At 41.9% G+C, this 25,818-nt stretch overlaps 1 protein-coding gene across 1 annotated transcript; it reads left to right on the top strand.

The window, feature by feature from the left end:
- Positions 1 to 131: 131 nt before the first annotated feature.
- On the top strand, positions 132 to 3,611 carry ccdc122 (coiled-coil domain containing 122). The gene is made up of 5 exons (XM_078291110.1): positions 132 to 171; positions 1,296 to 1,694; positions 1,955 to 2,071; positions 2,716 to 2,789; positions 3,282 to 3,611. The coding sequence occupies exons 1-5, from the start codon at positions 169 to 171 to the stop codon at positions 3,352 to 3,354; spliced, it is 666 nt and encodes a 221-aa protein (XP_078147236.1). The 5' UTR covers positions 132 to 168; the 3' UTR covers positions 3,355 to 3,611.
- Positions 3,612 to 25,818: the final 22,207 nt, after the last annotated feature.

The raw sequence follows: 25,818 nt of genomic DNA, 5'->3' as shown, positions 1-25,818 counted from the left end.
AGTAAAATCTATCTATCTATCTATCTATCTATCTATCTATCTATCTATCTATCTATCTAAAATCAGAATATCTGCATAACATTACAGCCTCCTGGTTCAGGTGCCAGCTTAGTGGCAACGGTTCTCTGACTGATCAGTGAAAAATGTCAAACTCCAGGGCCAGTGAAGATGGTAAGATAATATTAAACACACATAGTGACATCAAATTTGTTTAAAAAATTATGTCAAAGTGAGTGTTTGAGCAAGATGTAGCCTAGCAATGAGAAATTACACAAAATGATGTGGAAATTACCTGTTAAGGTTAGAACTGTTTCACTTTGACCTGCTGTTATTCCTGCTAGCTTACCGCTAGCTAACGTTAACTGTTGATTAAAAGGTTTTTGAAACTATGGGTAGCCTTGTGTTAAATGTGTTAAAATTGAATTAAAAATAAGTGTTTGAGCAACTTGTAGCCTATCTCTGAGACATTAAACCATGGACTTTTTGAAACCAAGTTGCTAGCCAGAGCTGACTTCTCGCCTGCTAGCTTATGCTTGGTAAGTGATAGCCTAGTTAACATTCAACTGCTTTATAGCCAAGCTGTTATGAGCCTTTGTTTACTGACCCACAGAAACACATGAGAAGCCTGAGTTTTCATTAACGAAGGCACTGGAGGATGTCAGTCAGCAGGGATACGCCCAGGTTGTGGCTCTCCAGGAGAAACAGCTGGAGCTCAGCTCCCTCCAGGTTCATCTGGCTAATAATTCACTGTAGGCTCAAACTAGCACTACTAGTCTGAATGCATATTGTCTTCATTATGTCCTTAATAATCACTTCCTAGCATTGTAGCAGTTGCAGTAGTTGCACTAGTATACCTGTTCCCTCTCACCCAGATATTTAGCAATATATAATATAGTCAATTTGCAAGAGAAAGAAGTGTGTATGTGTACATATACACACAACTAGAGTAATTGTCTTAGCTCAGTTATTCTATTACTGCTTCAACAGAGCAGGTCAGTAGTTAATTATAGTTGATCCCTGTCAGAAAGTTTTTAAGGAATCATTTCTATCAGTATTTCCCTTTCCAGTCAGTAGACAAGGTGGGACACTCTGCCTAAAAGAGCCTCTACTCTGAAAGAATTTTATTTGTTTTGGTTTTAATGGAGCGTTTGAGTGTCATGTCATGGTCTAAATATTGTGGCATTTGAGAGGATTTGTTAGTTTCAGAGGCCTTTACAACCCAACAAAGGGTCATTTCAGGGGGGAAACACTTATCTAAATGTTTTAGTGCGAATGTGGTGTTTTTCCTTTAACAGGCCATTCTCTCAGATGTTGAGAAGAGGGGTGAGGAGGCAGAGCTGGAGCTGAGATCTAAAGTGAGGCAGGCCTTCACCCTGGAGGGCGAGACGGAGCACCTGCAGCGGCAGACACGCCTCCTGCACGATCGCTGTACATCCGTCTACACCGTCAACACGGAGCTGCGGCTTCTTATAGGCGAGGAGGAGGAGAATGCCCGCATCGTGCTGGCGGGGTACAACACCTACCGGAACAAGATGGAGGGTCACAGGACGGTCGTTTTGCATGCAGAGAGCCAGACGGAGGCCCACAAGGAGCTGGAGGAGAAGAGAGCGCTGGTCAGGAGGCTGACACACAGAAAAGAGACCCTGAAGGAAGATTTGGAGAACCCAAATGGAAACACTGTGCAGCTGGCGAAGGTGGAGAAAATGAGCTGCATGATCCCAATTTTTATTCAAATTTAAAACTTTATTCATTATTCATTTTAGTCCATAGCTCCAGCCTCCAAATGACAAGTTTAAAGTCACTTGCTTTTCTTGGCTAATAATTTCCTTCCTTCCTTCCTTCCTTCTTTCCTTCATTCATGAGACTTGGATGGTCCACACAGTATCAGTTGTTCCACTTTTTCACAGTCCTTTAGTGTACATAATATCCATTGTATTCTGCATTTTGTTGACAGAGAGAGATTGACAATCTGAAGGGGGAGATCTCAGTCCTGAGGAAGACTGTGGCTGAGAGGAGAGAGCGGCTGCTGAAAGAGTTTGGGACTCATAACCAGATAAAGAAAGACATAGAGGTAAGACAAAGAGAAGGGCTTAAATTATTCACTTTTTTATCCTGGAAAAAATAATCAGACGATAACCAATACCAACATCTTTAATTTCATACTTATGGTGGACATACATAGCACATATTCACCCCTGTTTTTATTTTGATCTTGGAGAAAATAATTTGAATCGATGATTACAAGAAACTTTAATGATCCCTGTGGGTATTCGGGTCATTGTAGCAGCAACAAATAGGATATAGATAAGAATAGAACAAGTACTGTAGAGTAATACAAGTAATACAACACATAATTGTGGGTGTTGTAAAGCCCTTTGGGACGGTAACTGTGATTAAGGGCTATGCAAATAAACCTGACTTGACATAATTACAACAGCAGAATAAATTGAAAATAATACATAATACAACAAATGAAGATACAGCATCTTTGTCATGCTAATGCAGAAATCCTATTAGCTTGCAAGAATTGTAGTTGTGTTGACTATTGACATCTACAGCCGTTTGCATTTTACAGATAACCAACACTAGCTACCTGTATTTCATGCATCTGATTCTAAAACAGAAAACCATGAGTAAAGGATTTGGGAGTTCAACATAACATAATTTGAGTCCCTGTTTTGAATAAAACAAGTTTGTATGTTTCCACTCCCCAAGATCCAGAACAGGCGTTATGAAGCCATCGTAAAGCGTCTCCACTGCCAGCTGAACAAGGCCCAGGCCATCCACAGGTAATTATAAGTGCATCAACAACACCAGTGAGAATAATAACTACATTTGTATAGCTACAAAGTGCTGTATTGTTAACTATATACAGTTATTTAGGGATGGGGATTTTATTTAACGTAACAGATGTTTAATCTAAATTTCTGTGAACGAAAAAACCAACCAGTCTAAAAATAAAGATACCAAAATGAACAGACATAATTGACAGTTCTTTTATTCTGCATGCCAAAAATATGTCACATCTCTAAAAGCTATATGATGGCTGATTTTTTTCCAGTATGCTTAATAAATTTAGGTTAACCAACTTGTATTTCTACATCTGAGTTAGTCTGTCATCTAGTGATTAATCAGTAATAATTTCCATCCCTTTTCATATGTTATACCTTTCCATTATGTTATCATTTGACTAAAGGCTCTTTAGGAAAATTGCTGATCAAGGTTCAATAATGTTCCACATATTGTACTCTACTTCACTAAAGTCTGTCTGCTTTACTCAGGCAAATGACTGGAGATATCTACCACATGGAGAGACAGATAGCAGAGCTGAAGAGGCAGCTGAAGTCATCGTAGGACTTAGTGGTCAGTGGTCATCAAATCATCAAGTCAGCACTGGCTCATATATAGATCTTATATAGATGAAAAATTGTTGTGTTATTAGCTGAACTATAGGCTTGTAGTTATTACAGCTCACAAAGTTTTAGTTAAGAGGAAATGCAGTAGCTGTTGCTGCTATTGAACAACTGGGGGCAGTAGTGTCAACGAAATGTTTAACTTGTACTGCTGCACTTAGAACTTCATCATATTGCCCTCACTTAATTCCCTTAGTTTGATGCTACACATCAACATAATGTTCATCACTGTGTTTGTTACTCCAAATGCACAATACTTGTTGGAAAGATGGCAGAAGTATTAAAATAATTGTCTATTGACAGAAGGCGCACAAAATTTGCTTTTCTTTGACAACAGGACAACACGTGCGAGAGAGTTCCACTTTCCAGTCGCCATACTGAAACAAAACCGGGGCGATATCAGCGGGGCGTTGGCTGGGATTTTAGGTTGGGGTGACAAGGAATCAGCTTGTCCAGTTGGTGTCCTCAATACTGACCCGTCCTGAACAAAGCCAAGTGTCCGCTCTAACTGTCGCTGTCATGGTGTTGTTCTGGTACACGCTGTTCCAGCTTCCGCTCCACTGGGCTGGCTGACCGAACGCGAGGCGACAGTCCCTCTGCCGGCTAACAAGGGCGTGACTGTGCCACTCCAGCCATAACTAACCAATGGCGGGCTTACACCACGACACTCTCAACTAACAGCAAACTTGCCGTCTCAGACAATTGTTCTAGATCACAGTGCGTTGAGACAGCCTCTGAGAGAAGCTATGGTTTGTGATATTAAGCACAATCACCTAAATTTTCACCGGAATACCTAACTAGGGGTCAATTAGGCATAAAGTCTCATTGCAGGGTTCCAACAGTCATGTAAAACCCAGAAAAGTCCTAGAATTGTATATCCAAAGCCTGGCAAAGTTATGGAAAATGATACATGCCCAAAACATTGTAGTAATATGGATTTTTAATGGAACAATAACTACAATACAATAATTTCATTTCATGCATCTAGCCAAAGCATGACCTGGGCTGTTAAGTCATGTTCAATGGAGCATTTCAACACAGACACTGGCAACTATTGGACATGGAAGTTGCACTATACTAAAATACTAAAATTTATTGTGCAGAAAAAATGTGCAGTAACCCATAGTGCCTGCCAACTTTAAGATAAAATCAGGGAGTCTGCCTGAATGTGTGTGAGGTAAAAGACAATGCATGATGAATTACCCAAAAGTTATAACACTTTTCATTACCTACTCAATCAAAAATTTTAGTTTTACTAGGATACCTCCTTTAAAATACAGTTGTCGAGTCCACATGGCCTGTCTGTTTGCTGTCCCACAGTATTGCTGCTGGCTGACCTCATTAGCATGTTCCCTGTCCAGCCTCACAGCCCTCTGTTCTGCCCTGTTGACACTGCACAGCCCCGGGCCTCCTCTGTTCAAACCGTCAAATCACACTCTCACAGCACTGGCCACATTCACACACACACACACACGCACACTTGAAAACAAACAAGATTTTCAGTTAATGCAGACAGAGGCAAACGTGTACATTCTGCAGAAAACTGTCCACAACAGCCTCTTAGAAAGGACACCCAGACTTACTGCAGAACATATTGCAGGAACACTGGTGTAGTGGATTTATTTTTTCCCCTGAGCATTCACATTGTCCATCGCAAGCACGTGTCTGTAGGCTCACAGCCACACAGCCACTCTCCCAGGAGTGTGACCTCTGTCTTGGGTGACTTTTGAAATACACGAGACATGGTAGTTACTGTCAGGATGTTCCAAGCCATGCCACTAACCAGAATTGATATTGACTGATTTTGATTTTTCCAAGAAGGAATTAGATTGTTGTAGATTACGTATTGAATTGTTGCTGGCGATAAGAGGAGATACATTACCAGCACACTACTCTTTAATAATATTAGAATATAATTTCTGATTAGAAATAACACCAAGCTCAGGCCAGTCTCTCATTTCATTTCAGCCTAGATTGCCTGTCTTCAAATCAACTTTTTTGTCTCATACAAATAAACTTTTTTTGATCATGAAGTCAACGAAATAGTGTCCCAATACGCCGAAGTGAGAAGGAGCTGTTAAAGCAAATAATGGTGAGCATTATAATGAGTCAATAGCGATGCCAAATAAGAAAGTAGCAGAAGAGTCAGCCAGTAATCGTAGAGTTTGCAGTGACAAAACATAGAAGACACAGAAGGAAAATGGAAAATCCCAGTGATAAAATCTGATATAAAAAACAAATAATGAGATGCAAATAGTTTGTTTAGAGAGATTAAAAAAAAGGGGGCTTATAAATGGGTCTTTCAACATTTCCGTCAACAGGGAAACGGGGGAATCGTTCCTCCTCATAAATTTTCACACAGATTTGTAATTATTGTTTTGACCACAGTTATGCGATGTTAAGCGAACTATGTTGCACTTACATAACAAGGAGTTTCCACTCTGAATTCCTTCCTTTGTATAAGCTTGCATAGATAAATACCATTCATGCCCTCCCACACCCAAGTCCTTTGGTCTAAAGGTGCATAAATTCAGTGAGGTGTCACCAGGGAATTAAATGAACACCAGCCACATGCTGGTAATGTTGTTTTGACTGCGGTAAGTTTGTCTCTTCTACCAGCCACTTTGGCAGGCAATCAGCCATAATTTCAAAGCATACTTGGCTGATGAAATAGTGAAGGTGGATGGTGAGTTTTGGGATTTACGAGCCACTGTGGTTTATACTGTGTAGTTTTCTGCCCTGTGTGCCACCCAGTGTCATCAGCTAATCCAGACACCCTCAGGACAAGGAAACCTAGCTTTAGGGAGAGGTGACATGCAGCTCTGTGGGTGTTGGATCACCATTACCTGAAAACAAAATAAACACGCTGTTCATGCTGATTTCACATGGCCACACAAACAATGTGGGTCAGAGAATGAGAGAGATAACAAAAATTACGTAAAAGCGTATTTGAAGCATTCCAGCAGTCCCCTATGCCCCACACTTCTTTAAAGAGCTGCCAGTTTGTTATCCTACTTATTTGCATAAACATCTTACAAATCATCTCCCTGTTGTAATGCAGCCTGCTGTTTTCAAAGTAGAGTAAGTTAGTCTACTGATACGCATGTGCCTTTTTGTCCCCATTAGGATGAGGCTCTAACTTTTTCAATAAATAATGGATTTAACTTGGAAACTAGAAAAAGGCTGCTTTTGAAATAAGTTACAATTTATGTAACATGAAATAATGAAATAAAAATTGACCCATCCATATTATGATTATACAGTGATCCTAATCTTGTTCAACATCTGACAGGAATCTTCACATGAACAAATTGCAAAGATCCACCTTCTCCTTTAATCACAAGTAGTGAATAATAGATGATTATGGCGCACATACAGTAGCATAGCCAATTAAGGCATGCTGCTTCCTTTGTTGATGTTGTGTTCATGGTCAGACAGTGTAGGCAGACAAGGGCTCCTGCTGTTTTTGACAGGCGTTGAGCTATAAATCTCTGCCTCAGAGGAACAGGAGACATTATAAAAGTGGAACAGAACATGACAACCTATAATTTGAGACGCCACTTTACACTGTATTTGTTTTATACGATCTCACCCATCAAGCTTGTACTCCTACTGCTGCGTGATTAGGTGTGTTTGATCGACACATTGACAGCTATTAATACCTCATCTGGCTACCTGCCGATGTATGTTGCGTGGAGGTATAGACAGCGTAGGAACACTGCATGAGAAAGTCGTTATGTGTGTGCCTCAGGTGTTGGGATCGGTGTAATAAATTCCTGCCATCTTACTTACTTCTGTAAGTTGTGTATTTAGTTTGGCAGAGGTGTCAATGATAGAGTTGTAAAACAAAAACAGCTGATGCACTTGGGCTGCCTGTGTTTACATTTCTGGTTGTGTGTGCGTGTGTGTTGTCTAAATTAGTTGAAAATCTTGTTTGGTCTCCAAAGTGGGTGTGCGTGTGTGTCTGAGTTCACGTGCGGCTGCATGTGTGAGCATTTGCTGTGTTTTTTTTCAGTTCCTTTTTCTTTGATATTTCTGTTCACAAGTCCACTTTTAGTAATTTTACATCATATCTGTGTGTGTGTGTGTGTGTGCGTGTGTGTGAGAGAGAGGGAGAGAGACAGAGTGCGTGCAGGGATGTTTCCTTTAACTTCATGAAAATCCACTCACTTGTTCTCCATTATACTCTTCAGATAATCCTCTTCTTATGAAAACACATTAGGGCTTCTTTAAGTGTTTTCACTCATCTGTAATTGGGCAGAACAGATTCCATTCCATACAGACATGCAACGCCTTGTTACACCGCTTACCGTTTTGAGTGTTAAAATAACATGCTGCGTGTCTGGTTGCTCAGTCTGTTATTTACAGCAAAGTACATCAGAACACTGTACTTACAATTGTGTCTCCAAGAGGAAATAAAACGGAAACCTAATCTCTCCACCACTCCCTGACCAACAAACCCCCCCACCCTTGTCCCGTTCCCAGCCTTGGGGCCTAGACTCCCACCCAAACAGCTGGGGGATGGTGGGTGGCGCTGTACCTCAGCTGGCTGCGTTTATGTACACAACCAGCTGAGCTGTTGTGAGCATAAACACACTCGAGAGAAGTTTTCCCCGGTGGCATCAGCAGGTCCTTCCCACCCGAGAATAGATAGGATGAGATTTACGGGAACAGGAAGACTTTGACCCTGTTACCTGAAATACGCCCTGACTCACCGTCCTTTGCTAAGTCCATCAGCTGTGACAGCCTAAGCCCCCCCACCCATGTCCCGTAAGCTTGAGTACTCAGGCAAAATGCAGGATTTGTTTGCCTTTGATCATAGACGGAAGAAGTTAGTGGCAGAAGACGAACAAGTATCGATTCCCTGAGAAACTTACATTTCTGTCTTGGTGATTGTTTTGCTGTGGCTTTGAGAGGCTTACGGCTTCATAGACCCCCCCCCCCCAGACAACAGCTTAGTTAACTTGAGTGTGTATGGGTTTACCTCCAGAGACCTGAGACAGGATTATTTACTTTCTTTTGTTTGTACTAGTAATTACTGTGCCCACTGACTCTTAAGTACCCAACTGAAAATGCTTGTTGAGTTTCTAAAATGTGCAAAATGAAGCCAGAAGTAGGTTACAAAAAAAAAAGCACTACAGAGAAAAATAATACGTGCTCTATTTTAGGTAACTTGGACAAAGATGACGACGTTCAAATTGTTCCGTGTCGGTAGAGTAGAAATAAGTGTGTAGTTTGTGTGTAGATAACCAAATTAAAAAGCAACGACTGTGGGATATCCTGAGAGGGCAAGGTTATGAACACAGGGAAAACCACTGTGACTCTGCTGGCCTTTAATTGCTCCCATGGTTCTTGTTAGACTAAACAACAGCATGCCATGCGCTCTCCAGTTTACCAACAAAAGCCGCTGACATTTAAACCAGCTCCAAACATCCTGCTTTATTATCTTGCGGCTTTTATCTGCTGAAGCATACAATAATATTTGCCCGCATGCGATTAGACCACCTATATACACTCTGAAGAGAGACGTGGATGCTAAAAGCTCATTCTTACTTCATTCAGTCCTTCTTGTCTACACCCTGGGAGCTTGAATGAATGGAAAACAAGCCCACTGGGAGAGGCATAAGGGCATTTGCGTAATGTTGCCAGTTTTCCGAGGCTGAGGCCGTGCCCCGGTCTTGGCAAGGCCTATACACAGGAACCAGGTAAAGGGGGGGGGGGGGGGGGCAAAGCTATTTTAAGGTGTGTTTGGGTGTTAGTTTAAGGAATGTTTTGATTTGCCCAGGCACAAAATGATCCGCAGTGGAGTTTGACTTAGTGGGAATGAAGGACGAGGGAATTTAAGAACGTGTCTCGGCTAAAAGGTCACACCTATGTGGTCGTTGCTAATCTGCCCGCTCCTCCAGGAAAGAACGCAGGCCAAAAATAGATGCAATAAATGAAACTTTTAGCCCTCACGCACACCCATAACGGAGCCCCACCCTGCTATGTGTGCCTGAGCAACGCAAACAAACACACCACACAGATAGAGACACACACCTTTGTGAAGAAGGAAGAAGAATAAGATTAAAATGTACAGGTCTGTATGACAGATAACACAGGATAGTTAAAAAGTGTCAGGTCTGAAGAGTCATTTGGCGTTAAGTTTATACATATTTCCCCCACATTCAGTAACTATTCAGCTTAATACAAGCTTATAACACCATTTATGAGTAGACATATATGTGGGTGGCATATATGAGTATTGTGTGCTCATACAAACACACCTTTTTTCCTTCTTATAGTGACAAGAACATAGTTTACTTAAGACCTATCTGAATCACGAATCCACTAGCACACACACACACACACACACACACACAAAGATATAAGGCCAAACCTGCACATACTGGTTCCCTTTCTTTCTGTTACTCACACACACACGCACACATTGTCAAAACACAGACATGCATAAAAGCAGCATTTGAATGTACATCAGGAGGTGTGCTGTGCGGTGTCAGTGCTTCCCACCCACCCACCCACCGATGAGTCATCTCTGTAAATCCTGTTCAGCGCTTTGCCAGTTTCAATCCTCCAGCACTAATCGAACGTCGCCCACAGCGGCTCCTAACCCAGGGATGAGGTGCAGCTCCTGCCGAAAGAAAGCGTTGGAAAATCATATTGTGTCAAGGCTATTAAGGCCTGAAATCATCCAGAACTACTTGCTTCTTCTACCCAGACAATGTGCGATTCAGCCTATGTGTGTTGAGCAAATAAAAAACATGCGGCTGCTGCTGCTGATGATCATTTGTGTCGGTAAAGGTGCTAATTAGCATGTGCGTGTTAAGCTCACAGCAGCAGTATAGTACTATTTGCCTGACTGTGTGTCGTTTGCATGAGTCACAGACAACTGTGCACTTTGTCTGTCTGACTTTGTGATTAAATATGTATTACAGCTGTTCTCCCTACATTGAACTGAACATCCTTTTCACTACACTATGCATTTCATGATATGTATGTGTAAAGAATACTTAGTGATCCAGATTCAAAAAAGCCTGATCCAGACACCCAATATTATGTCTAATCTAGTTGTCCAATATTCTTGAGTTTTCTATAAAACATTATTGGCGTTCCAGATGAGACTATCCATTCGGCAAAACAAAACAAGATGACCCTGATGAAGACAAAGCTGGTTACAACATATAGTTTTTTTAGGGATTTAATGAAGGATTTATTTGATCCTCTAAATGTAAATGTAAAAATAATGTGATACTTTATTGGTCCCCATAGGAAAATTCTCTTTCTGCGTCCCGTCCTTCAAGGAGGTCAGAATTTTTTTTGACTTGTGTTTAGCTGTCACATACTATCAGTTCTTGTATCAAAAGCTGAGACAAAAACTCAAATGATGCTTCCTCATGCCCTTTGTTTTGAGTTCATGTGGTAAAGTTTTGATGGAGCAGATGGCATCTATTTCAAAGAATCCATTACCCTGGATGCTTTTGTTATGGGTGCTTCTGTACTTTCATCCCTGGTTGTAAATGCAAGGCATTCACTTCACAGCCAGATACCGCTTACCATTTCATAACAGCACACTTTTGACATACTATCAGTAAATAGTTTGGTTGTGATGTAAATAAACTGTGCAGTCTAGGACACTATTAGATGCTCTGCATGGCGCTTCGGTCTCCCTTGAAATTAGATATGAAGCGCCGGTATTTTCCTCCCACCTAATGCGGCACTTAAAATGAGGTGACTGATTTTGTTTCTCTGCAGCCGGAAAGTAGGACAGCCATTCCCGGGGGTGACAGCTAGGGGGAGCAGCGGGGAGTCCCAGGTCGTCCGTGACATCATGAGAACCAGCGTGCGGTGCTAATGGATAGAGGGGGGCTTGCCTCAGCCTGTTCCTTCCCTGTCTGTTGACTGCAGAGAGAACATTGGAGCAGTGAATTATGAATGAAATGGAGCAGGAAGCATTGGCGGGCCGGATGTAAAACTTGAGTATCTCTCTTCCCCTTCTCTATCACATAATTTTCATATTGTGACATATAATATATAAGCCGGTACTGAACATACAAGATAAACAGTGTAATATCACACTGACTCTTTTCATGAAGTACACTGATGAGGTGAATCCAGGTAAAAGCCATTATCCCTTATTGATTTCCCTGATTAAATCTATACCAATCACAAAGAAGAATATGCAGATAAAGAGAAGCAGACGATTTAGAGATAGATTTTTAAGCTTTGAGATGTGGATCGTGCAAAAGGGGGCTGAAACTCAGTAGCAGGGAGATGTCCCTAATATTTTGTACATTCAGTTTCTATACACACATAGAGCCCACTGTCCTGTACATACTGTTCCCCCTTTATTTCCCCTCACACATGCACAGAGAAACCACAGCTGCAGTTTTATTGCTCAGAACAGAACGGATTTTTTCCCCTGGACATTGAACACTGCCTATCAAACACACGGGCCACATCCTCCCCTTTCGCCGTCCTGTTCTGTCCCTAAACCTTTCTCGTCCCAAACTATCTGACAGACAACAGTAACACCCTAATTATTTATGATTTATATTCCCATACAGGGGTCAATAAAGTATCAAATTCAGCCATTTATTCACATTTAAGACTTGTACAGTTATATGTGTGGAGAAACCTTGCACACTAACCCAAAGAACACAATATTAATTCTGGCCACAGTGAATGTTAAGCCCATTTTCCAGTGTGCCTTCTCTTCCTGTGTTTTTTTTTACATGCTATTATCAGAGCGTGACTTATTTCCCTGCCTCGAAATGCCATTTGCTTTCATTCAACGACATCAAAACAACATTTCTGACATGGTGAACTGAAGGTAATAACTTTCTCTCTCAATAAAGCATTAAAAAAAACATCAGTTCATGAATGAAAACTAGTTCTTATCCAAATACCTTTTAATGTTTTTGAATGAATACGCGCATTCAGAAGGCCCTCATCAGATGAACAGGGAACAAGGAAGTAAATAATAAAAATAAAATCCTAATGTGCTAATGTGACTAGCGTGGCCAGTTTCACCAAAACTCTCACCGCAATATTTGCGTACACATACCGTATATTTGTTTATCTATGTGTTACATATTTGTTTATCCCAGAAGTCCCACCTAAGAGACAGCACTTCTCGTCAATTGCTAAAGACCTCTGTCATAATATCCTGACTCATTCAAGCCTCTCAGCTGAAGAAGACTTTTCCCGCCTGAAAGTAGTTTCTATGAAATGGATTTGAGCAAGGTGCAGTTCCAATTAGAATCAGTTTTATTCTGTCGACATGTAGGCGCACAAATCATTCGCACTTAATGATAATAAAAAGCTACGAGAGCCGTTTCAAAATGTAGAAAATATAGGTAAAATGTATAGGACGTCTACACAACACAGGGACTTCATAAGGGAGAGAGGGCGCTCTGGAAAATGGGCTTAACAGTCACCATGGCTGGAATTATCCTTCAGGATGGCACTTTAAACAGAGCTTTTAAAAGAGGTTCCTGGCTGAGATAAACACAACATCATGCAAACAGAGGCATCATTGCTCCTGGCTCCCTACATTTGTAAAGCACTTTGCATGTGGTCAAGAGAGTAGTGTGAGACTGACGCACAGAAACCAAGGCTATTATTTACTACTCAGTACTGCACACTGTGTGGGTGTGTGCGTGCTAGTATACATGTGCATTTGCAGCCAATATATGCCAGTCTTTTCCTTGTAAGTTAAAGGATAATACTTGTGGCTTTTTTGTTAGTTTGTCCAAATCGTCTAGGCTGTCCCTCTCCTTTACATTCTTCCTGCTGCTGTCAGCACACAATCAGCATAGTTGGGGATATCAGCGCTTGTTTTCCTCCCTTCAGAAGAAGACATTTGCTGCCATTCATTCTTGTACAGAATGAAAAACAACTTCCACAGAGCGAGATAATCCATCACAGTAAACACAAAGCCTTCATTTGGTTGTGTTAAAGTTTTAACATAATTTCATCGTGCCTGAGTGGAGTGTTTTCATGCCGCATTACGTTACCCTCTAATGTCAATCACCTGCCTCCCACAGGAAGAAACATAAGTCTCCTCCAGAAAATAATCCCCCAAAAACATGTTGCATTACAAGCTTTATTGTGACAACCATGTCCTCTTATTTGGGGCGGCTTTGTTAGCTGGGACAGCGGTTCATTTGGCACCGTATTGTATTTTAGAAATAACAAAAAACAAGTCAGGGGAAAGACAGTGTTAAATGAGCTGTAACCCTAAATGACACCAGTATATTCTCCTTTAAAACACTGGAGATGTGTTTTAAATATTCTGAGTGCTGAGCCTACGCTCTGCTGTATCGTGACTGCCTCCTCCTGCAGCTCCAACACTGACCCTACCTCTGCTTTTGTTTGCCGTCTCTCAACGCCTCTTCTGTGGTTGCTGTGTGTCTGTTTTTCAGTCTGTGTGTGTGTGTGTGTGTGTGTCAGTGTGTGTGTTGTACCCTGCACTGCACCATGACTACAGCTAACAGCTCTGGCCAACACAGACACAGACACACTTTGATGGTGTGTCTGTTTTATACATATGAAAACCTTCTGTCTTCTGAAAGGCTTTTTGATTTCATTACATTTTGAGTCTCCATAAATCGTCCCAGTCTCCTGCACCAGCTAGATAAAAAAAAATTAGTACAAAGTACAAAGAGTGTAACAGTAGAATAAGCTTCAATTCCTAGATCGCTGAAAATTACAAGCAGCTAATATTAAGCACTCAAAATATAGTGCCTATATTTGTTTGAATGATCATGTAAATTGTATTAGGAAGAGAAATAAGATGTTAAAACTGATTGGATTTCCCTCCCCTTAGTGGATAGTGAATTGCAATGAGCAGCATACTTAGTGTAACAGACATTTGCCGATGGCAGTTCGGTTTTTGGAACACATCCAGGATCTTCTTGTGTGTTATACAACTTAAATTAATGCCATATCCGTTTAGCTGTTGTTTGAAAACCCAAGCTTTACACTCATACTCAATACAGTTCTGCACCTGTCTTGGTTAGGTGGAGGATGGGAAAGGATGGGAAATATTAAAAACAGTGTGTGTGTTTGTGTGTTCTGCTCGGTTTAGTGGGCACTGATGTGTGTGTGTGTGTGTGTGTGTGTGTGTGTGCGTGCGAGTCTGCTGTATATGTACAGACTGTGCTGGAACACCCTGTACTTCTCAAAGCCTAAAACCCCTCTGCTAAAGAGAGAGAGACATCAGGGAGGGAGGGAGGGAGGGAGAGGGGGCACTATGTGTTACCCACAGTGGGGGAAGAGAGCTCAGCCCACTAACGCTGGTTGACCTAAATCTCAACTGTGTATGTGTGTGTGTGTGTGTGTGTGTGTTGTTCCTGAGCTCTTATCATTGTATCTGCTGCATCATCTGTCTACTGCATTTGATCCATCTACTGTATCTTTATAACGGACCACAGGGTCCGCAGCTTGGCAGTGCATTGTCTTATTCGGACAGAGAGACCTTGTTTTACCAACAAGGTGATCTCTCTCTCTTTCCCTTTCTCTCTCTCTCCCTCTCTTTCTCTTTCTGTCTCTCTTTTGCTCCCTCTTTCGCTTTCTCTCTCTCTCGGTCTTTCTCTTTTCTCTGCCTTCCGACAGCTACAATCCAAAGCACGCACTGCTTTTTAATGGCTCTCGATAAATAAATACCCCACATATGATGTAAAATATAGGCCATACAGGTCTAGTAAATCTTGCTAGCAGAAAAAGCAGGCGAAATACACAAGTGCAGCACACGCTCGTCCCCTGCTCATAGATTCCTATCCAATCTGCATCATTTTATATCATTAATGAACCAAATCATCAAACTTAAACATGTATTTTGTATTTTTGTTAGCCTATTGTGATGTTAGCTATGTCTTCTACATATTTTGGCTGTCATCAGACTGTAAAATGTTAAGGATTATGCTGGCAGGCATAAAGAGAATTATGGCTTTGCATGTATGTGCACCAATATCCAGATGGACAGTGTGTATCTGCAGGGATATTTGTGTTACAATGCCAGCAAACTGATTTCTAATGCAACGCTCCATTGTGACTGTATGGCTCTATGTTTTTTTATGTCAACAATACTCCCATGCAGCCTCGGACTGTGCGCTTCTCCCTCCATTCCACTCTATTTGTCCTCTTCTCTTGTACAAGGCTGCTGGCTGCGCCCACAGACGCTTACTTGCCTCTGCTTGCATTTTCTGCCTGCTGATGTTGGCTCCACGTGTCGCAGCCTGAGCCCGAGCCCGCCTGCCGACCTGGGACTCCAAGAAAACGTGAGACAGACCCGTACATATAAGGAGGGAAGGATTTAAAGGAATACACCCGAGTTTTTGGGAGACAGTCCCAACTTAACCTGTTAAGAGACAGATGCCAAAACCATCCGTGTGTCTCCAGTAAACTGTTCGCTCCGGCGCTCCATGCAAACTCTTTAGCGTACAGTGTCTTGAGATATAGTTGACAACGAGCATTAAGAAGACTGACTTAACGCTTAACACAGAACTCCTCTACCTTCAGGCTGTAGATTCAGGCCTCTAAGGGCTCAAGGAATAGGTGGAAAAACGCTATAAAGTTTAGCTATAAAACAGCTAAACTCAAACACAGGCTCAGTCGTCTCTGGTGTGCAGTATAAATGGGTTTTGTGTATGTTGCTGGCATCTGCATTTTCATATGTAACATATTTTCTGCTATTGCTGTACGTGTATTTTAGGATTCTGCTATATGTTTGTTAACTGTTAACTGCAAAACGAATTTCCCTGTTGGGACAGTAAAGGTAGCGAACTGAACTGAACTAGATTCTACAAATTTAAAAATGAAATATCATTAAAGTATTACAGGTGAGCTGCACAGTAATTTTTAGCTGTACACAGTATCCCATCACTTCCTATGGAAACAGGGAAAGTAGTTCAAAACAGTAGGGGGGTGGGGGGTCTGCTCTGTAGACTGAAAATAATGGAAGTGGAAATGAGAGTGAGGCGAAAAGCAAAGGCCGGCATAAAGTAGAAAGACGGCTTGCTGGTTTTTCTTCCTGTCTCAAAAAAAAAAAGGAAACAAACAGGAAACATTGCAATGATAGAAGCTGACCTCAGACTTTCTGTGTTTATGTTTGCGTGCATGTGTGGTTGAACAGTATGTACCAGACAGAAATAGAACGGTATGAGGTTTGAAAGAATATAGAATGCACTATATGAGCTGATAGATGACTGTCGAATGAAAGAAGACAATTTAGACATACAGTATGTGCATGCACTCACACACACATACACACACACTGAAGCCTTACAGAGAATGAGCTGGACTGTGTTCGACTTACTAACCCAGATCATCCCCATCTATCCCAGTTCAGTTGGAGTGAATGGTATGCTGGTGAAGCCCATATGAACTGGGATAGATGGGGATGTACAGTGCTGTGCCACAAGATTGTCTACACATGAGAAAATAAACTTTATTGTCCCTATTTTAAGCACCCAAAGAACAAATACCGTAGGTTGGGCCAACGCTTAGAACTAATGTTTTTTATCATGATGAAGTGCCCAATTAAAAACAGCTTTAGGGCTGCGTCCCACACTACAAAACAAAGTGGACCAAAACAAGGATGGACGTGGACCGAAATACAAAATTACTCAACTATTACTGCTACAAAAAAAACTCTAGAGGAAACACTGTGCTGTCTTTCTCTTTGTCTGTCTGTCATGTTTGTCATCTCACGTTTGCTAAATTGCAGGAAGGATGATCTCAGTGCAAAGATGCTTTCTGGGGAAAGTCGGGGTTTGTTTGGCTTTGCTGTGCCAAATGATCTATATGCTGAGCACACCCACTCTCACTCTCCCCACAAACAAAAAGCGGGATTTGTGCGTTGCTGTGAAGGGCTTGACACATTCTTGTAGATGTGTAGGTGCAGTCAGTGTGCGGCCGGACAGATGTCAGCCAGATGACGCTTCCAGCTTCCTATTTCCCCCCTTTTACACAAAGCTTCCAGTGTGTGCGCTGATCCAGGGTCAGGGACAAGGAGCGTTTGTGTGGTTGATTTGAAAGACAAGCACTGATCCTTGATCTGTGCTGCTACTTCCTCGAGAGACTCCGGGCTTTGTCTCCCATTTGGCGCACACCTGCTCAAACACACCCGCCCTGGCTAATGGACACAGTTTGCATAAAGGGAAAAGGTCTGGATTCCTGGCACACAACGTAAACACACCGACATTTAGGTCAGGCAGGTGCTGACGAGGATTGGCTTGACCTGGACGGTTTCAAATCGATCGATGCAGAGGAGAGGCGTTCGGTGTTGGCGTCAAGCTATCTCTGAGGCGGCCGTTGTTCTCGGTCACGGTGCAACTTCTCTTTGTCTGAGCTGTGTGCGTGTGAGAGAGTGACTGTGTACATGTGGATGTCGTGGAAGGGCGGGCTTTATTGCTCACGCTGGCATTGTGACAGCCTGGCCTGCTCTGCGTTCGTGGCCGCTCAGCACATTGATGTCTGCCAGAGAACACACACACTGTCTCCACTCCTGCTGTGGATGCTTACTTCATAAAACAGGCGCACCAGAGAGCCTGTGTAAGGATGGAAGTCGATCACTGTTGATGTGACTATTGATGTGACACTGTGCAGCAACTGATCATGTAACAACTGAAGTAGTAACTTGTCAAAATGTAATAAAATGTCCCTCTAAATGGGTCAAAAATGGAGTAAAATCTGTTAATGTAATAGATTTCAGGCCGATGTAATAACTATAAATAATGTAATATTTATGACTTAATAAGGGGTGTAGCAGCATTTTTAGCTGATGATGCAGTAATACTATTGACTATTGATGTGATAACTTGTAAGAATAAGAAGATTATTAAACAATCGCATTGTTGCATCATCAGTTAAAAACATGCTACACCTCTTATCGCTGGTTACTTAACACTACATTTTTGGGACATTTATGGGGATCTGGAATACGAGTTGAATATTTATTCCGTATCACTATCAGTTGTATTTTGCCAACACAATGTGGCTAAAATATCTGTCACACATGGCAGATGGGAGATGAGGGCAGAGAGTCTGGTTTGGTGGGGTGTAGGGTAAACAGAGTGACATGTAGGTCAGGCCACACTGTCTGACTGTGACTCACTGGTGGTCAAACTATTTTAGAAATGCGTCTTTGTCTTGTGTGTGCATCTGTGCATTTGTATCTGTGTGTTTGACTTTGTATCTGCAGATTAGTACATTTCAGAGGTGCACTGACTTGCTTGATTACTTGTGCCCTCTTTGAGCAATAAGCAAAAAACTTTTTCATCTAATTTTTCTAAAACTATATGCAATATGCCTACTTGATCTCTGCATCGATGTCCTGTGTAAGCATAGATCATTTCATAGCCCAATTTCATTCATCATGGATCTTTTCAAAGCTCAATTTGACCACAAACACAGTCACAATAGTTCCAGGTTATTCTCTATATATTCTTTATTCTATGGCCCATCAACTTAATGTCTAACAATTTGTCCTTCTAACAAACCTGAGCGGTCTGTGCCATAAACACCCTGATTAAGAGGAAAGCTCTTTAAGTTAATGTAGCGTTGTTTAGCCTGTTGTTGTCTCTCCTGCTGTGTCAGCTCCACAATGCTGTAATGACTGTCTGGCTGCAGGGAAGGGACACACACACACACACACACACACATTCACACCAGGCAACAACCCGTGACCTAACAACATCTCAGTCAAAACAACAAAGAATTAAAATAAAGATAAGCGCCCATAAAGGAGAATACCAGTGTAATTTAGGGCTAGAACCCATTTACATCTAGTTTACATTTCCCCCAATCATTTTGCATTTCGTATGTAATTACACTTTTTCATTATTTTTTAAAACCTAGCTTGAAATTAACTGCTGTCCTGGCTAACAAAGACACATCAAAAAAAAGGGGACAGGATGTGACTAATAAAGTTTATAAAGTGACATGCTTTTAAGGGATTATTTATCTGGGGTAGACTTCCATTTCCTCCTGTGGGAGTCAGGTGATTGACAGGAAGCAGAGAGTAACGTGACGCAGCGCTGATATGAAAACACTTAACTCAGGCACAATAAAATAAAAAAATTAAACAAACTGACAAAACCAGATTAAGGCTTCATGTTCACTGTGATGGATTATCTCACTCGGTCTGTGGAAGTTGTTTTTCATACTGTAAATAAATGGCAGCAAATGGATTCTTCTGAAGGAGAAAAACGAGCGGTGATATCTCCAACTATGCTGACAAATGCATGCATTTGTGAGTCATTTGCACAGATACTTTTACAAATCCCACCAGGAATGCAATTGCTGTGCACAGTGACAACACTGAAGACACAATGATGCAGCCATTTAGGAAACCAGGCGGACCAGGTTTACATAAGACTGAAATATTTCAGACCGACAGCTAAGTGTTTATGAAGAAAAATCATTATCTGAGCATTCAAGAGCTCTAAAATATGGAGGATCCAGGCTGTCAAAGTGAAGCATGCACTTATCTGCTGTCCCTGCAGCAGTTTAATATGTTTTCATCTTGTGCTATCAGTCATTTTGGAAGGGAAGCGGTCACTTATTTCAAATGTTGGATGATGGAGATTTAAGATTTAAACTTTTCCTGTTTTTGACTGCATGATCTGACACTTCATAGGGAGAGTGTGAGGGAGAGGGGAGGAAAAGTGGAGGAGAGAGGACAAGAGAGGGCCTTAATCCCCCATAATCCCCCTCTCTCTCTCCCTCTCTCTCTCTCTCTCCCCAGTGGGGCGCGGGTTGCGTGCCTCTCTCTGCTCCCGTTTGCAGTTTGTTTGGACGTTTCGGAGGGCCTGCTTGGCTGCGGGGCACGTGCCTCTGAGAAATGTGACGGTGGAGGGAGGACAACTGAGGACAGCGGCATACTGAAGAACAGTCCCGCCTCAGAGCCTGCGGTTAGACATGCACACACACACACACACACACACACACACACACACACTGACCTTGTGCTTCCCACAGCTGTGCCTCAAGGGTTTCAGTCTTTAATTAGTAGCCATTTAAGAATGGTAAATCCCCATGAAAAAAACAACGTGTGTGTATGTGTGTGTGTGTGTGTTAGGCAGAGGAAAGTGTCCTAAAATTCACAGTTCTTGTCCTAAAATGCTGCATTATTGATATCAATATTTTTAGAGATTCTTCTTTTTTCGTTGGCTGTGTCCTCCTTTGATTTCATAAATTATTAAAAAAAAACCCACTAAAACTCACTCATAGAGTCCCATCTAAGAAATGCTTACTCTTTTTCCTGTCTACACGCTAATTTTAGTTTATTACTTTTTAACTTGCATTTCCTTTAGTAAAGAAACACTTCTGCACATTAGAGATAAAGGCCCTGAATGTATAGTAGTTTCAGTGTGTTTATGTTTAGTCTAGAGTCATACAGTATGTCTTGTCTGCGCTATTTGAAGCACTGTTTTGTTTTGTCCTGCACCGAGCATGTCAAACCTGTTTTGTGTGACATTGAATGTGTCACCACCAATTAACCAGCTCAACCTCCTTGTGTACCCGGTGTACTTTGTGAAGAAAAGCAATTTCTAATGATTGGCTGTCTCCAGACTGTGTAAAATGGTAAGAATGACCATGAAAGGCAAAATCCACCCTACAACACTTTAACACATTGCATTTCTGGGTCCATTTTGTTGTTTATTTTTCTTCTTCCCGCGGATAATTGGCCAAACATAGACGGCATGATGTCATGTTGAGATATTTCCAGCAGCTACAATAGAGTTTGATAGCGGAAAATGTGTCAGCGATCTAAAACATCAACCGTAAACATCAGGTTGTGGTGTCGGTCCCCTCAGAATCAAAGAGCGACAATCACACAGGGAGAAATCCATCGTAGAAGAGGCAGAGAGACCAGTTTCTCCAGCCTCAATAGACCAGAATGCAATGCAGCTACAAGACATGTTGTGTTTTGAGTAAGGAGCGCGACTCTCACTTTTTCTTGACAGGAAAGACTCACTCTCTTTGCTCTTACTATGTTATCGCTTTGTGGGGAAATGTAGGAAATCACTAACTGAAGTAGAAGTAGATGAGGCAGGTTGAGGGAAAGTGGGTACGCCAAAAAAGTAAATGACAACACTTCATCACCACATTCTTCCTGGAATACACTGAACATCACACACTGATGATATCTAACAGTGTAGGAATATCAGAGGGTGGATTTCTCCTTTAACTTTGTAATTCTGCAAACCATGAAGAGAGGCTGGCACCATCACTAGTGAGTTAGTTATACACCACATGCTGCATATACCTGGATGGTCAGAGTGGATATGCAATCAAGATAAACCTGTGAATGTGGTGAGGCGGCGTGTGATGGGAAGCATGTTGTCGCTCTTGAAGACATCATCTCTCTCGTTCTTCACTCCTCTCCTCTCCTCTCCTCTCCTCTCCTCTCCCCTCTTCTCCTCTCCTCTCCCCTCCTCTCCTCTCCTCTCCTCTCCTCTCCTCTCCTCTCCCCTCCTCTCCTCTCCCCTCCTCTCCTCTCCTCTCCTCTCCTCCTCTCCTCAGCTGCTTCCCAAACAAACATGACCCAGATAGATCCTCTTCTATTGACTCAGCTGGAGGCCTAATCAGTTAGCCTTGCCCAGCGAAGCGGGGATGGTAATTTTCAGGGGGAACGATGTATATCTACACATTTAGAGGGTTCCTACGACGGGCATCACACGCTGCGTCAAATGACTCCTCGCCCTCCTCTGCACTTTACAGTTCTTATTGAATATTCAAATCAACCCACAGAGGAACTCACCGCAGGCCTTTGGCAGCAGCTGACTTGGATGACGTGGAAAGTTGGCAATGATCGAGTGTACGTGTGTGTGTGTGTGGGTTTGGTGCCTCTCACAGACCACAAACCACTGATTTGGCTGATAAAATAAATTAATGTATATGTTTGACAACTGTTTGTGTGTGTGTGTGTGTGTGGCACCAGAGGGTTCTCCTAATAAGATATAGCAGCAGATTATTATGTCAGATTGGAGGATGCAGACAAAAACAACCCGTCTCCATGTTCAGTCCCACATGCTCCTCAGCCCACATTGCGGTTTTCTTAGGATTTTGTATGCGTGTGTCTGTTTGTATGTGTGTGTACAGGTATCTGTGTGTTTGTCTTTTGTATGTTCCTGCACATGGAGTTGTAGTTTTACATTAAACCGGGTCATTTTACAGACAAGCGAAAGGCTTCTGTCCTGTGAACCCATCTGGCTGGGAGGGAAGCTTTCTGTGGTGTATATGGTGTATATATATAAATAGATATATATATGGGTACTCCAGTAAACACTGTATTCCTCTGGCCCAGACCACTCAATTGGATTAGCTGTAAAGTAAACAGGAAAAGTCCCTGACTCTGTTCCTTACACACCCACACCCTTCCTCCCATCTCATTACAAAACAAGCAGCCAGTCACAGTCAACACATTCAAAGTAAAAATCCCCCACAGATACTTTTGCACTGTTATATATCATCAGTCTGTGATGTTCAATGCATTCCAGGAGTATTTTGTGTTGTAATTTACTTTTTTGGTGTACCCACTTTCCCTCAACCTGCCTCGTCTGCTTTAACTAAGTTTTAACAAAGTGATTTCTTACATTTCCCAGAATTCTTTAGACAACGCCTAGAGAATGTGCTTGAACTTGTTTAGTCAGCTCTTGGTTATATTTCTAGGTGGAGAGAGCAATAACAATGGCAATAGTGTAGTAAGAGCAAGAAAGCACAAGTTTTTTTTCCGGTTGAGAAAAAACAAAAGTTGCGCACCTTACTCAACATGTCTTGTGGCTGCCTCTTCTCTGATGTTTTTCTCCCTGTATGATTGTTGAATGCAGTGGTGCAAAACAGTGAGTCTAGAAAGAAGCCCTCGCTCTTTGATTCTGAGGGACACCAAAACTTATATTTACTGGTGATGTTTTAGATCGCTGAAACATTTTTTTTCGCTATCAAACTCCATTGTAGCTATGCTGGAAACATCTCACCATGACATCACATCATCTAGGCCAGTTATCCTAAACATAACCCTAAAAAATACTCACCACCAAACAACAAAATTGCGCCAGATAGTCCAGGTACATCTGATTTTTAACAGTGTTAAAGTGTTTTGTGGTGGAGTTTTCCTTTCAGAATGGGTGTCAATGCGAGTCAGTGAAGTCACTTTGGAGTAATGGAGGCATTTAGCACATGTGAACAATTTATACCGAGGCTCAAAGATATTTATTGGAATAAGAGGAACAAAATCTGGGTTTAGCCCTCTCAAAGCTATGGATTATGCAGCGGCGAGTGTGCTGTTAATAGTAGGAACTAATGTTTTCTTTTTATGTGTGTTACAGCATGAACTCTGTCAGATAATCCCAGAGTCTCGGGAGTCTGGACAGTCCGGGTTTAACCAGCAGACCACCTGCTTTTCAGCAACAAGGCATACATACTGTACAGCCACAGCACAGAGGGGGGTCCCGTCAAGGAGATGTAAAGAGGATTTTTTGGGGTTGATTTTGGGGCGGGGCGTCCTCGTATGTCTGGGAACTGTGAAGGGCAGATGCAAAAGTAGGATGGTTTTTTTGCATGTGCATCCATGTCAACAAAAATCCACTATTCAGTCGACTTTATCATGCTTATTATTCATCAAAGAAGTAATGAATTAATGCAATAGGCATTTGTTCCTGTAAATAAAAGGATTTAGTGGTAATCAAAAACCACATTAGTAAGCTACCAGGCCCAAAGACTTTGATGATGGATGACCGCACACACAATGCAAACAGATGACTTCTATTTTTGTGCCTCCCGCGGCACAAATAGTGGAGTTTAAGCCGAGCGTGATCCCGCCGCTCTCAGAGTACATCCTGTACCCTCGGCGGCACGCTTGAAGAAAACACCTTTGTCAATGAAATGGGATTTTCGAAAGTGCCATCTGGACATGAAAGCAGGAGCGTATAATGTCTGATCCTGTGAGCCAGCCAGCCACGCCGAGGTCAGGCCCGGGATCAGACTGAGATAGGAGGGAGGATGGAGGATGGAGGATGGAGGATGGAGGGGGGCTGGTTTTGTAGGCCAGGGGTTTCCATTTTGTATTTAGGAAGATAACAGCAGGTACAGTGAAACATCTGATTAAAATACACATTCCTATATCATTTTCTCTCACTGTCCAGGCTTACAGTGAATTTATATTATACTATTCCCCCTTCAACATGGTTTCCACAGTCTGATCCATCAGATGGCTGGGCTTGACATGTCCTGTTTGAGCCTATCTGACATCTGGATATTATGGCTGAAATCTATGGTATAGTAATCCTATAATAAATTTGACAAGGATGCTATATTAATATCATGGCAAAACGGTAAGTCCCTAGGAGATTAAAAAATACCATCAAAAAAGGTCAGTGTAAACCCACTATAGGTCGCAGAAACACTGTTAGTGCCTATAGGAATATTATACGGATTTTATGGATCTCTGTACTATTTAAATAACTTACTTTTAATAGACTACATAAACATCCGTAACCTGAAATGTTGATGTATTCCTCAAACGATATTCCTAACAAAAGATAATAGAGACATAAATAGGCCCTTTGCTATTAAGACTTAAGGTCTCAGAAAATTTACGACATTGTCAGACCGTTTTAATGCCACTTTAAATCTAATTTCAGACCAATTTCAGTCCCTAAACAAGTGTGGAGTGAGAAAAACAAACAATAGCAGTGTCCAAGTAGAAGGGAAGATTTCTCGCTGTTAAAGTATTTCGTCGAGAAAACGCAGCATTTCTAAGATCTGTGAAACCGCATTTAAAACCCTTTAAGGCCTTGGATTTATATGATTCAATTTCAAACACTTTAAGGCGTTTAAACACCTGCAGAGACACTGAACTGCAGGCCAAAATGAGCCGCCATCATGCCCTCCGGCGCGTTCCAGTTGGCGCGTCCTGGCCAGCGTGTAGCTCCACGTGAACGAGCCGTGGGCGGAGATACCATAGGACGGGGGCTTGTCCATGTATAACCAATCAGAAGCCTCCGTATACACAAATATTTACATAGTGGTACACGTCCACGCATATGTAATGCAGCAGCCATTCATCCCATAGACTGGATTCACTGAAGGCCAACTGGAAAGCTCCCAGTTTACACTCAGGCTTGTTCGTTTACTAGAATGTAATAAATCCAGGGATGAAGTGGAAGAATAAATCCCACCTAAACTCATTTTACCCATCTTTTTATTTGTGGAATACAGTTTTTCTACCTTCTTACACCGAGATAAATCCTAGTTAGTAATATCAGACTGATGCAAGTTGTGTTGTAGGGTTTTTTGAGGGGGAAAATAACAAAAATGTATGCTTTTCTGAAAAATATTAACTGATATTTGTATATATTGGTGGTTGCCTGATGATATCACTGACTGGAATTCATAG

The sequence above is a fragment of the Centroberyx gerrardi genome, chromosome 21 (genome assembly GCF_048128805.1).
Source record: "Centroberyx gerrardi isolate f3 chromosome 21, fCenGer3.hap1.cur.20231027, whole genome shotgun sequence".
Classification (NCBI taxonomy): domain Eukaryota; kingdom Metazoa; phylum Chordata; class Actinopteri; order Beryciformes; family Berycidae; genus Centroberyx; species Centroberyx gerrardi.
The sequence above is the reverse complement of the archived record's forward strand: the minus strand, read 5'-3'. Positions and strand labels throughout refer to the sequence as shown.

Excerpts from the sequence above, each read along its gene's own strand:
- ccdc122 (XM_078291110.1), top strand. Across the intron at positions 1,695-1,954 it reads ACACTGTGCAGCTGGCGAAG|AGAGAGATTGACAATCTGAA; the intron begins GTGGAGAAAATG and ends TTTTGTTGACAG. Across the intron at positions 2,072-2,715 it reads AGATAAAGAAAGACATAGAG|ATCCAGAACAGGCGTTATGA; the intron begins GTAAGACAAAGA and ends CCACTCCCCAAG.